Here is a 13,515-nt window from a genome sequence, read left to right on the forward strand (position 1 = left end):
GATTGCTTTTATTATGTTTAGGTAGGGGCCTTGAATTCCTGATCTTTCCAAGACTTTTATCATGAAGGGGTGTTGGATTTTGTCAAATGCTTTCTCAGCTTCTAATGAGATGATCATGTGGGTTTTGTCTTTGAGTTTGTTTATGTAGTGGATTACATTGATGGATTTCAGTATATTAAACCATCCCTGCATCCCTTTGATGAAGCCTACTTGGTCATGATGGATGATCATTTTGCTGTGTTCTTGGATTCTGTTTGTGAGGATTTTATTGAGTATTTTTGCATCGATATTCCTAAGGGAAATTGGTCTGAAGTTCTCTTTCTTTGTTGGATCTTTGTGTGGTTTAGGTATCAACCATTTGATTCTCTATGACAACAGACAAGGGGGACAGGCCCTGCTTCCTGGAAGCAGGAACACTGAGAAGGAGGAAGGCTGCAGTTATCCACAGCAGCCAACCCACTGTGATGAAGGAGGGTCACAGTTATCCACAGCAGATAATGCATTCAGCCAGAGCATAGCAGAGAGGACAACAGGACAAGGAATGCTGAAATCCAGGTAGGACACTGGCAGTCTACTCCAGAGTCCTGCTAAAGTCATCAAAAACAGAAAGGTTCCCTTCTTCTGTGGTGATACAAATCATCAACAGAATCTTAAATTAATAAAGTAGCCTAAAATATGCTAAGCTTAGGAAAGCTTATAGTTAAAACTTCATGTTTTTAAGACCAAAATAATTGAAAATGGCTAATTTGTATAGACTTCTTATCAAACTTTCAAAAATTTTAGGTAAAATTATGTTACATTTATTTTGAAAAACATGTTAAGTCACACAAATTATGATTTAATTTAAAATAAATACTTTAACTTCTTAAATCTATTCTTTTCCTGTAGTGTCTGTCATAAAATATAAACAGCAGAAATAGTAAAATCTAAGACAGACGGATAAGATGATTAGCTTCATTAAAATATAGAAGTAAACTATTACAGAATGTTCATGAATTAAGTTTTTAATTCTCAAGAGTTTTATTCAATAATTAAAGATACATCACAGCGAATTTTCCTCAGAATGCTAAACATTAAAGACTATAAAACATTTCATTTATTTCCCACTACAACAGAACTGGGAAGTTTTAAAACACCTAAAGAAAGGCTCTCCCTCCCACTTATTTCACTGTGGTCGTAAATGGATCACCACACAGAGAGTAGCCTGCTCTGCACCGCAATCCCAGAAATACAGTGCACTGTATACTGTGTTTCTCCTTTACATTAAATTAAGCTTCTTTATGTAATTTCTGTTTAAATGATAATGTATATTCATATGCTCTTACCTGAGAGGAAATGCAGTTTATTATAGGAAAGATCAAAGATGATAAAATGCATACATGCATGTGTGAATGCACACGCACAGAGAGAAAGGAGAGAGAGGGAGAGAGAGGGAGAGAGAGAGAGAGAGAGAGAATATATGAAAAGGAGATTTTACAGCTCCAAACTAGGACAAAATCAAGGCTACAAAAATCACATCAACATCAAAAGGAAACTTGAAATGACTTTGACAAGAATTTAGACCTTGTTCTTTTGAAACCAAAATGCCTTGAGTTGTGTAGGTTACTAACATTTTTTTAAAATGTTGGTTTAGCAATGACTAACCTACAGTTAGGTTAAAATTCACAATAAGATGATCATCTAATAAAATTTAAAGTATTATTTTCAAATGTAAACTTCTCAAACAACAAAGTATTCCAGGCAATTAATTTCTAAACCCATTAACAAAAAGAGACAGAGACTCCCAGGTAAAAAACATGGTTTGGGGAGAGCAAGCTAAGAGGGCATCGGCCCAAACACTGAGCCTATCACACGGCAGGAGCCTGTCACACTGCAGCCTTTAAGTGTGCAAGCATGTCACATGCAAAACCCACGGCTTGACTACAGGCATGTGCGACTTTGAGAAGTTCACTGACTAGGGACATGTGGGTGCAGTTCCTTCCATGAAGAAAACACTGAACATATACCATCATCCAGTGTGAGGCTTTGTTTAATAAGAACTAGCTTTATGTTCTGATATTAAAGGGAAACAATTAAAAAAGACAAATTAAGTCTGAGTGCTAAACTCTTTAAGGATCGACTTTGAAAGGCTCTACTGAACAAGGACTCTTTTTCTTGTGCAGTGAGTTTGCAAGTTCTCAACACCATCAGAGGTACCACAGAGGGATTCCTGCAGACTCATGCCCACAGGGCATATTCCCTTTGGCAGAATAAAGGGTTTGTTCTGCCAAAGCTAAGATAGCCAGCATGAAACATTCTCTACTCAACTTAATAGGAGTTCAGTTTCCTTCTTGAAAGGAAGGGTCCATTTACTTACTGCATCTTGCCTGCCTGCATCCCTATTAGAAGGCCCCGTGGGAACTCTGCAGCTTGACTACTCTACGGTTTCCATAAGGCTCCTGCAAGGAGATTCTGTGACATTCCCCTAAGACACGAATCAGCATAGGGCAGCTTTTGTGAGTTTCTCTAGCAGACTCCTTAGGATACTATGTCAGTGAGAGCAATACCACCTTTGCTTTTAACACAGGCTAATGTTTAGTTAGATCTTTCAAAGAACCAGTAGTAGCTGGTTGGTGGTGGCACACGCCTTTAATCCCAGCACTTGGGAGGCAGAGCCAGGTGGATTTCTGAGTTCGAGGCCAGCCTGGTCTACAGAGTGAGTTCTAGGACAGCCAGGGCTACACAGAGAAACCCTGTCTCGAAAAACCAAAAACGACCAGTAGTCTATCAGAAAAAATGATCTACAAACACAGAGAAAAGTTCAAATTTAAAATCAGAGAAAATTTCATAAAATATGTAATATATTTTCAATATGGTCCTCTAATGTGTTCACAAAATGGTAATATTCTTCTTACTGATGGAACCAATAGCTAATACAAATTTCTTACAATCTTTTTTTAAATTAGGTATTTATTTCATTTACATTTCAAATGCTATCCCCAGAGTCCCCTATACCCTTCTCCCTGCCCCCCCCCCCGCTCCCCTACCCACCCACTCCCACTTCTTGGCCCTGGTGTTCCCCTGTACTGGGGCACATAAAGTTTGCAAGACCAAGGGGACTCTCTTCCCAGCGATGGCTGAGTAGGCCATCTTCTGCTACATTTGCAGCTAGAGACATGAGATCTGGGGGTACTGGTTAGATAAAGATGATTTCTTTTTTTTGGGTCAGAAAGTGATGCCAACAGCTTGAAAGGTTAAGTTCTAGGTCACTGGGCATTTCCTATACAACAAGGTGACCACTAAGTTCAGCAACTAAATTGAAATCACCATCTTCCACTGTGTTCTCTGTTTTTTTTTGGGGGGGGGGATAGGATAGGGGGGTTGAGACAGGGTTTCTCTGTGTATCCCTAGCTGTCCTGGAACTCACTCTGTAGACCAGGCTGACCTCGAACTCAAAAATCCACCTGGCTCTGCCTCCCAAGTGCTGGGATTAAAGACGTGTGCCACCACTGCTCGGCCATTGTGTTCTCTGTTAAAAGTTCCAATCAGTCCAAAGGTCAGTTATTCTTAAACAGACAGATGACAGGTTATTTCAAGAAACATTTTCTCCCTATCCTCAAATCACAACAGCAGTCTTAACTATGATACATACTTTGATGCTGCTTATTTATAACTACTCTTTAAAGTCCCTTTATTCAGTAATATTGGAATCTAAGCTGAATACATTCTGCTATTTACAAGTCTTGGAACTGGTATTTAAAAGATACCATAAGTTTAGGGAAATCTTAAACATGTAACAAACAGCACTTGCTTTAGAAAATGGCCCAAGGCTTAAAACTAGGCAGTGTTGCTTCCAATTCTGCCTAGTTCCCAACTGAAGACCCTGCAACTCTCACATCTTCTGCTCCAGTTAAAACTGAATGAGATCTGACCTAACTAAGAGCAGTGTTGCAAGGTAATCTTCTGTAAAAAAGATCTCCTTTATTTAAATGTTTCTACTAAATACAACAAAGTGGTACATGAAGCCAAAAAGTTGATAATCTTTGGATAAAGTCATATTTATCATATCAATAACTACCATTTGTGTAGTATGTTCCTATAAATATAAAATACAGTAAGAATTAAAAAACTGAATCAAGAAACCAAAGTTCCAATTTAAAAGAGACAAAAAGATATAAATAAACCACAATCGATTCTTGTTTGGGGTAAAGATTTGTACAAAAGCACTTTGTGGGGATGCTCAGAAAGCGTCTTCTGATTTAGATGGTGAGATTAGACTCGAGTCTTCAGTTTCTCCGTACTGCAAAGTTTATCAGTACACTCGCCTGATTCCAATCAGAAAATAAAGACATACTATTGTAAAACAAAGTATTATCATCTATTAATGTCAAGCTAAGCCCATTATTTTAACAACACAAATGAAAATGTGTCTAAATTAGGTTAGAAATAAGGGTAGTGAATATAATGAGATGAATGAACATAAACTATAATTTGTAGCAATGCTGAAACCTTAGTGTAAAGAAGTTTATTTTCTTTCCCTAGGAAAGATGTGATGGAAAAGTTGGTCAATCTATGACTTTCCTTTAAGCAGGTCAAGGCCTTTGCTTATCGTTTTATTAAACTTGCTTGTCTTATATGTACATATGTAAACATATGATTGTTTATTTAAAAATGTGTAAAAAAAATCAGCCAAAGTTATCAACTACTTGACACTGGTATATTTTCAGTGCCAACAGAGAAACTATGTATGTGAATTTTGAAAAAATGTTGTGGTTTTTGGTACAAATTATTACAAAGATTATATATATATATATATATATATATATATATATATATATNTGTGTGTGTGTGTGTGTGTGTGTGTGTGTGTATAATTGATTTAAAGTATTTTAAAACACAAAACATAGAAATTAGTGCTATCACTGAGAGAAATGCCAGTTTGCCCTTTAGCTTACTTCCAACATGTAGTTATAATCGCTGCCTTAATTTTCAGAATAAAACATACCATATCTGCCACTTTTATTTATAGAGTCTAATATATAAAGTTTACATTTTTGCAATAATTTAATGGCAGGTATCCAGAACATATAAGGCAATCTAAAAATTAAGCCTCTAATTAGATATTTAAACCAAGCTTGCAAACTATATCTGTAATGACAATTGTTTTCAGCAAAGCAAAATTTAATTCTACAGATTTCAATCTTCCATATTTTTAATAAAATTCTTTAAGCCACTTGTACATATTACTACCAATAACTTTAAAATTAACTGGCTTGATACATATCCTTTCACACCATAGAGAAGGCTAAGTTTAATAGGATTCTACCTGGTATTCAGATAATTTATGTAAACTTGACTATTTCTGCTTTTTCAAACACAAAATTTTAAAATTGGTTTTTCTCTCTAAAACATATTTCTTTTGGAATAAAGAATGGGGCTTGGGTCAAATGTTCTGACAGTTATTTTTTGTGCTAAATATAAATGAAAATGAACAATATCTATACTCTCATGTATTATCTAAAATAGACTGTCTCCCATCAGTACCTTTGAAAGGATACTCATTATAGAAGTGATATGGAAATGTAATATGGAAGAGCAGCTTTGAGCATAGTTCTCTACATACTTGTCTCACACTGCCCCGATCTCAAGATCACCTAACTTGCAAATATCATGTAAACTCTTTGAATCACAAGCAAGTACATTAAGAATAGCAAAGCTACACCTCAATAACTCATTGAACTAATGTTGAGCTAATGCCTACATAGAGACCTCACCCCTATGTTCTAGCTAGCGCTAAACCCTTTGATCTACAATGGTATCCTGCTAGGTCAAGGGTGGCACAAAGATTGTGTGAATAACCAATCAATAATTGATTGGACCTAAGGTCCACTCCATGAGATAGAACCTATATACAGCATAGATTGGATTGCCAAGAACCAGAGACTAGATAACCCAGGGACCCAGGGTAAAGCCAAATAATACTGATCTAACAAAAACAAACCAACAAACCAACCAACCAACCAACCAACCAAAAACCTAAACCCAACAACAAACTGATAAAATGACTCCTTATGATAGTCTGCTATACTCATAGATCAGTGCCTTGTTCCACCATTATTAGAAAAACTTCCTCTTTCACCTTGGCAACAAATATGGAGACTCACATACAGGCATTACCCAGAGAATGGGAATCCACGGAATCCTCAATCCTAAATGGGATGTCTCCATCAAATCCTCCCCTCAGAGCTCATGGAACCTCATGGAAGAGAAGGCAGAGGGAGCCAGAGGGGATAGAGGACATCAGGAAACAAGGCCCTTCAAGTCAACATGAGCAAAGTTCACATGAGCTCAGAGAAGGAATCAGACGCACCAGGTCTTCCCTGTACCGATTATGGCTGCCAGTATAGTGTTACTATGGGATCCTGAGTGTGCAAATGGGTGGGTCTCTGATTTTTTTGTGCCTTCTTTTGGGCTCTTCTCCTGATGGTTTGTCCTGTCCAACACTACAGTGAAAGTATTGTTTTATATTATTATATTTTGTTAAATTAAAAATCTTAATGAATTAAAATAAAATAAATTAAAATAAAAATGAATGAATGAATTACAATCTAGCTACCCACACAAAGGTTAACACCTAAACTGTCATTTATACCTGCTGAGAGAGGGGAAAATCACTTTTTCTAATGGTTGACACCTGGGTTTATCAACTATTGCAGGGTGGGTTTCATGTCCAGTTTTTGTGTGTGTGTGTGTGCTTTGATTTGGTAACAGTGTGGTGAGTTATTTTGTTTTCTGTTTGGGGGTTATTTTGTTTTCTTGGTTTTGTTGTTGTATTGGGGTTTTGTTTGTTTTCTGCAAAAGAACTTGAGAGTTGGGTGTGGGTAGGGACATGAGAGGACCTAGAATGACTTGGGGCAGGGGAAGGATATGATCAAAATATATTTAAATGTAAAAATTGGTATAAATGATAAAAAATTAAAAAAGAATAGCATAGCTGTTAAGCACATGCCTTTGAGTCCCTTAAACTCTAATCATTGCACACATATTTCATTAGACATTTCTACATCTTGTCTACAAAACCCCAAAGCATCTCCAAGTCCTGTCATTTTACCTCAGGAAGCAAATTTCTCACTCATGTACTTTACCTGACTCTACACTATTACTCTGAGACACTTCAGAAAGGACCTGCTTATTCTAAGGAGGAATGAAGTATCCACACAATGGTCATCCTTCTTGGTTTTCTTAGCATAAGGAACAAAATACCAATGAAAGGATATAGGTACAGAGACAAAATTTAGAGCTAAGATGAAAGGATGGTCTATCCAGAGACTACCCCATCTGGGAATCCATCCCATCATCAGCCACCAAACCCAGATACTAATGCACATGCCAGCAAGATTCTGCTGAAGGGACCCTGATATATATATATACACATAAAAAAAAAAGAAGAAAGAAAGGGCCTGCTTTGGCGAAGGGAAAAAAAACAAAAGATGGCAGGAGAAGAAGAATAGGAGGAAGATGGATCTCAAAGGTAGAGAGGCATTTGAAAGGGGAATGATAGGGGAAGAGTTTAAGTAGGAAATGGGATGGCACGGTGGGGGAACACTCTGCCAGGAGTACTGTTCCATCCCTTATAGGGTAAGACCTAGCCTACGACCAGGGCCCCAAAGATGACAGCCAAAGCAATTAACTGGAAAACAAAGAAACATTTTTGTATAAATGTTTTTTTTTTCCCTAGCAAGAGGACTACCTAAAAGAATGTTCATACTTTTATCCCAAAATTGTTTTTAGATTACAAATGATGGTAATATGGACATAACTACAATATATCTCTTTTTGTAAACTTAAAAATTCTTTTAGGTTTCAGAGAATTACCTTGGATCTACCTCCCACAGGTCAAAGGAACTACATTAACAACTATTACTTAATCATCAATTAATGTCTACTAAAGCCAATTTATTTTGCACAGACAAGCGGTTACTGTTCATTTCACATCTATAATTAACATGGGGTTTTCTTTCACAGCTACCTTAAGCGGATAAGATCAATAAATCCCAGCCCTTCCCTCTGCTTTCCCTAATGTGACTTCCCACTTCCAGGATTAAGATGCCTTTAACACCAATTAAACTGCTAACGGGTTTAGAGCAATGGATGACTGATGTGCTGACAATCAAAGTATACCAGTTTAATGTGTGCACTCATTATCCCCTCTCTTCTTTTGGTGTAAAAAAAAGAAAACAGTACATTACCCCTTGCACAGATAACCCCCACCAGGGTTCTGTAACCCTGGTGTGATCATTCTACAGGTTTATCTCTCTGAGGAAAAGAAAGCAGAGTTGCCTCTACAGGCCAGTCTGAGACTGACCTGCCATCTTCCTCAGACTTGCTTAGGGCCTTTGTCTAGATACACCTGCTGACTGGAGCCTTTCAAGACAAGCAGGCACTGACATCCATAGATAACAGCTTTGGATCTTGCTGGGGCCTAATAGCTACTAAACTTGGGGGGACTTGCATAGTACTGAGAAAAAAAATGTTATGTCTATGTAAATGAATCAAATATTGTTTGAGTTCACTGCTTACACCCTCAAAACAAAACAAAACAAAAAAACAAACAACACCCCCCCAACCCAAAAAACTCTGTACAGACTTGCTCTCAAGATTTCAGTCCACTGAGCAATTAAAGTGGTTCAATAAACCCTGTCTTCCTGGCTCCCACCCCTCAACTCCCTGCTGGTTTATGTTTTGTTTGATTTTGATGTTCACACTCTGCCTTGTCCAATTTTTAAAATAGCATTGTAAAAGTTAGTGCTAATTGGGTTCTAGTTCAGTACCAAGCTGTCCCCAACATAGGGGTTGAATACTTTAGTGACATTTCTCCATTAAAAAATATATCTGGGGGAGATGTGGGTAAACTCTGCTAATTAAGTTCAAAGTCCACCTTGACAGGATAGCCTCTGGGCTTGGCACAATATGGGAGACTCCCTTCCTTAGCAGGGCTTCTCCTTCTCTGACCTTGTCTGGGGAAATCTAAGCCACTGCATAAGCCTCTACCTAAGGAATGTCACATAGCCTCAATCAGATTACAGGATCAATTTTCTTTCTCCTGTTAAAACCTCTTCAGCTAGCACCTGAGATTCCTGAACTGTTTCCCCATGCTAATGAGGCATTTCAGGTACCCTAAGCCCTAGCCAATGACTTTTGCCCATCCTGGATGATCCTACTCTCAGTCCCCCAAAACTTTATGAACTGTGAGTTAAGTAAAACTAATCTGCCTCCTGAAAGCTGATCCTGGTGTGGTTATTAACTATACATACTCACAGGGCTTCCAATCCCTCTCCCCACTCCCCACTCCCCTGCCCATCCCACCTTCCAATTCGATATCCCTGCTTCCTTTGCTTTGGACAACTATCTACAAGAGTGGGGAGACCCACAGAAGGCTAGCACAGAGGAGGCTATAGGAAGGGGAATAATTAGAAGCCATATGAAAACCTATTTTATAACCTTCCTAAACATACAAACTCACACCCCTAAGAGATTAAATTCACATTACTCTACATAGGGGATAATACTCTTCCCAGAAGCACTAGGGTGCCAAATTTTTATTATTTTCCTAATGCCAAATGAGGGGTGCCTCCCATCCAGTTGTTAGAAGGGTCACAGAGCTCCCCTACCCACATCAATACAGATTATTGGCAGTGCTCTAGGTAGCTCACCAGAACTTGATAGTGATAGCCCATTGCTGAACATACTATATACTTTGGTCACAGTGCAGGGAGAAATCAAGCAAGTAGTGAGAAAACACTGTTTTCCCTGAAGGCTAGCTCTCGTAGTGCTTACTGGAAGAACCCAAGTAGACTTCTGGAGAGAAAAGTCATTCACAATTGCATGCAACTGCAAATACTGTGAGCTACAATGATAACCAGCTTAAAAAGATAAGCCCATAGTACAGTTGTGGCACAAGTGTTATAGGGGTAAGCAACAGCTTCCTTATTAGATTTAAGGCCTGCTCCATGAGAGGAAATGGATGCCTAATACTGTAAATCTAACCTAGACTCCATGGGTGGGAAGAGGTCTCAGATGGCCTGCAGTAATTTTCTGAAATCAAATTTCCATTTTAGAGGGGAGCTCCTTAACACTCAGGAGATCCTAAAGGGAGAATTGTTAAGATTCCATAAGCATCTTGAGGCTTCAGAAAGTCCCTAAAACTGGCCATATGCATTAGGTCCTTTACTCCCCAGATTACATAAGCAGCAAAGACTGCTGAAAGACACTTTCAGATCAGCTGGGCTGCCTGGAAAGGAGAGCGCAGACAAGCTGCCTGGGAGAGGCAGAGACCAGCATAGCTACCTGAAACAAAACAACAACAAGAAAATGTCCTATTAAAAGCTGCCTATAAGTTATACACTAAACTCCAGGTTTCCAACTTTCAAGAGTTGTCACTCAGGTTGGGGTGTCACCCATCTTGGTGACATCCTGTTTTGGGTGAAACAGATGTTTTTGAGTATTTCTGCTCCTATAAATAACTGAGACTCCTGCTCCAGCACTTGATCCCAATACAACTGTACTGGTTCAGCCCTAGCTGAGAAGCTACATAGAGCTGACGACTGTTGGGTGGAGGTGGGTGTAGTGTGGTCTGTAGTTGACAGACCATTTGTGGATGCCCCACAACCATTCACATATGGGCAGCTCAAACTGGCCTCACTGAATTATTAAAAAAAAATTGGGAGATGGGGTAGAGAGGTAGGGGATACATTCAGAAGAAGTTAGAGGAAGGAATGGGGGAGTGTTATAATAAAGATACATTATATGCATACATGAAATTATCAAAGGATAATAAAAATTATCATCTTGGACTAAATTATAACAATCATACCACTTACCATAAAAATGATAAAAATCTGTTTTATGGATCACCTGAGCTATTTTTCAACATGTCTGTTTTCTGCAATTAGCCATAGTAACCTTTTCAAAATGCAAATTTAAGCTTGTTCTTCTTACAGTCCTGAACTGAATCCCTGAAATTCTTGCCAAGTGCAGTGGCTATGAGTCCATCCGCTCAGGCTATGGAGTAATGTGGAGCGCTCCAGACCCAGCATTCCCTCACTCCTGCCTCCCTGCTTCTGAGTGTCCAGCTCTTTTCTTTCAGGTGGCTTTCCTTCTGAGGAGGTTCGTTTACGCCAACTACTTCCTAAGTAGCCAATGCTTTCCTCCCCTCCCTAGTTTAAGCCCACTGCTACCTCAGTGCTCACTTCAGATATTAATTCCTCTAGGAAACATCGCAGCTTTCCAAAGCTCAGAAGAATCCTTGTGGTATTATAGACCTAAGCTTTGTCAAGACTCATCACTCTTGGAAACATCTGAGCGGTAATCAGCCATGGACTCCTCCATTCAGATACATACCTCTGCAAGAGCAGGAACAATGTCTATGTTTGTTTAACACTGCATTCACAGCACCTGGCATAACTCGAGGCATAAACTATCCCTAGAAATCATCTGAAAACTGAGCACAGGAAGAAAGGAACACAGCTGCAGCCTCTGTACAGTGCATCAGGTCTCCAACCACTTGCAGACAAGGAAGAACGCTTCCTTATAGGCTGCTAAAACCTGTGAGCACAGAACAAAAGGCCGAACTCCATCCAGTAAAAAACAAGAACACGGCACACAGAGCAGTCTGTGGAAATGACCTTACAGGACAATTTCATGATAGTTTATTTCTAATAAAAGATGGGGGATTAAACTTATTTTTCTTTGGGGCCATAGGACATATAGAGTGAATAAATGAATCACAAAATAACAGACAAAAATCAAAACAAACTACAAAAGATAACAGGAAAAATATAGGTAAATATGAATGCTCAAAATGAAGTATTTTGATATAGGAAAATTGTGAATGCTCACAAGGTCAAAGTAAATGATGAATAGTTACTTTTATAATTATAAGAACAACAAAGCTTCTAGCATTTTCTATGTAATGAAGAGTATACAAAGACTTCATATTTTAAAATATTTTAAATTGAACTCAAATGAATGTTAATAGTTTCATTTACTATTTATGTAATTTTCCATTGAGGAAGGAAGATTCTTGTACAGCATCAGCCTTGGCTAAATACTAAGAGCCTGTCCCCAAAATTTCAAGTGTCCCCTCCACAAATACACTTGTATAGTTTCATATCAGTTTTCCTAATGCTAAAGAATAGGGTTGGACATAAACACACTATCCATGTAAATTTAAACTGATTATCTTTTCTAGAAATATATACTGATGAAATATTTGTTTGGAATTTTAAGTTTTCTGTTTCTGAGTTTTATTTTTATCCTCCCTACTTTGAAAGGGAAATGAACAACAACTCTCATACTCAAAAGAATGTATCAGGATGGCCTGCATTTTTATACAGTTTCCAGGTTAAGAAAAAGTAACATGCAGCTCATTCTGTACCTGTAAGCTGGATGTTGGGTAATACAATAAAAGCAGGAAGAAAATAAAACAAAAATGAGATTACCAGTTCAGTGAAATTGATAGAATTCTTACAGAAGGGAACTTACACTGGCAAATACATACTACCAAAGTCTCTTGGAGTAATGAGAAAGTACTCGTGGAGTAAAGAACCTCAAGAACACACTTTTATATTGCCCTCATCAGTCCAAGTTCTGACACTGTTCTTAACAGGGTCAGAGATGGTGGATAACTTTTCAGAGTAACGAGCACGTGTCTTTTGCTAGACACCACTAAATATCTTAGATTTAAGACTGACAGCACTTCTAAGACCTAGGTACTGTTAAAAAGCCCCACTGTAAACACAGAGGAAAAGAGCCCAAGAGATCTTGCAAAGAAACTAGGGTTTAAGTGAAGGTGTTTGATTCCAAAGCTTTTACCTCCGCACTGTGGAAAATATTACCACTTGTTAACAAGTAAAATTTAGAAACCATTTTATATAAGAATCTAAAATAAAACTAAAGTGGTTTCTTCCACATCTCAGCAACTTCTGAACAAAATCATAAGCCAGAGCTCTTAAGACATGTAACGGAGTCAGGAAGGAGTTCACTGAGGTGACTCCAACCCCAGAGCAAAGCAACAGTGTTTTCTGTAGTGTGAACTGATAAGATTGCTGGGAAACATTCCATTTATTACTGGCTGGATTTTTATCTGCACAAAGATCAAACTAAATATGGACTCACAGTATTACTTGTTTGCCTAATATCATTGTGGGGGGAAAAAAAGTCCCCTATAAGCATACCTTGGCAAAAAATACGGTGAGGTGAGTTTCGCTGCCAACAATCCAAATAGGGAATTTTGGAGATTTCAAGTAAGAACCAACCTAGAATAAATTCAGCAAAGTAAAACAAATAAATGAAAGATTTTATGCTGTCCCTTAAATATTTGTGCAGAAATATGTGAAACATAACAGGTGTCTCATTAACACGTCTTACCATAGAGGTTAGATGCTGAGTGCAGAAGGGACCTGTGCCTAAGCTTATACTGCATCTTTCAACCAGACACTGCAATATACATATACATGTGTCACAGCTGGAAATGAG

The 13,515-nt window shown here is 38.2% G+C and overlaps 1 protein-coding gene across 7 annotated transcripts in view; it reads right to left on the minus strand.

The window, feature by feature from the left end:
* The window catches only part of Mindy3 (MINDY lysine 48 deubiquitinase 3), an 80,091-nt gene that overhangs the window by 30,784 nt on the left and 35,792 nt on the right, over positions 1-13,515 (minus strand). For 6 of the 7 annotated variants that reach the window (XR_003843450.1, XM_021192593.2, XM_029536287.1 and 3 more), the window contains one exon: positions 13,215-13,295. The exons of the other annotated variant lie outside the window; for it this stretch is intronic. Coding sequence is in view for 5 of the 6 variants with exons in the window: in XM_021192593.2 (XP_021048252.1) it covers positions 13,215-13,295 (81 nt within the window). In the remaining variant the exon portion in view is untranslated. The remainder of the gene's footprint in view (positions 1-13,214; positions 13,296-13,515) is intronic. 7 annotated transcript variants of the gene reach the window in all.

This window comes from Mus pahari, chromosome 3, assembly GCF_900095145.1.
Source record: "Mus pahari chromosome 3, PAHARI_EIJ_v1.1, whole genome shotgun sequence".
Lineage (NCBI taxonomy): Eukaryota > Metazoa > Chordata > Mammalia > Rodentia > Muridae > Mus > Mus pahari.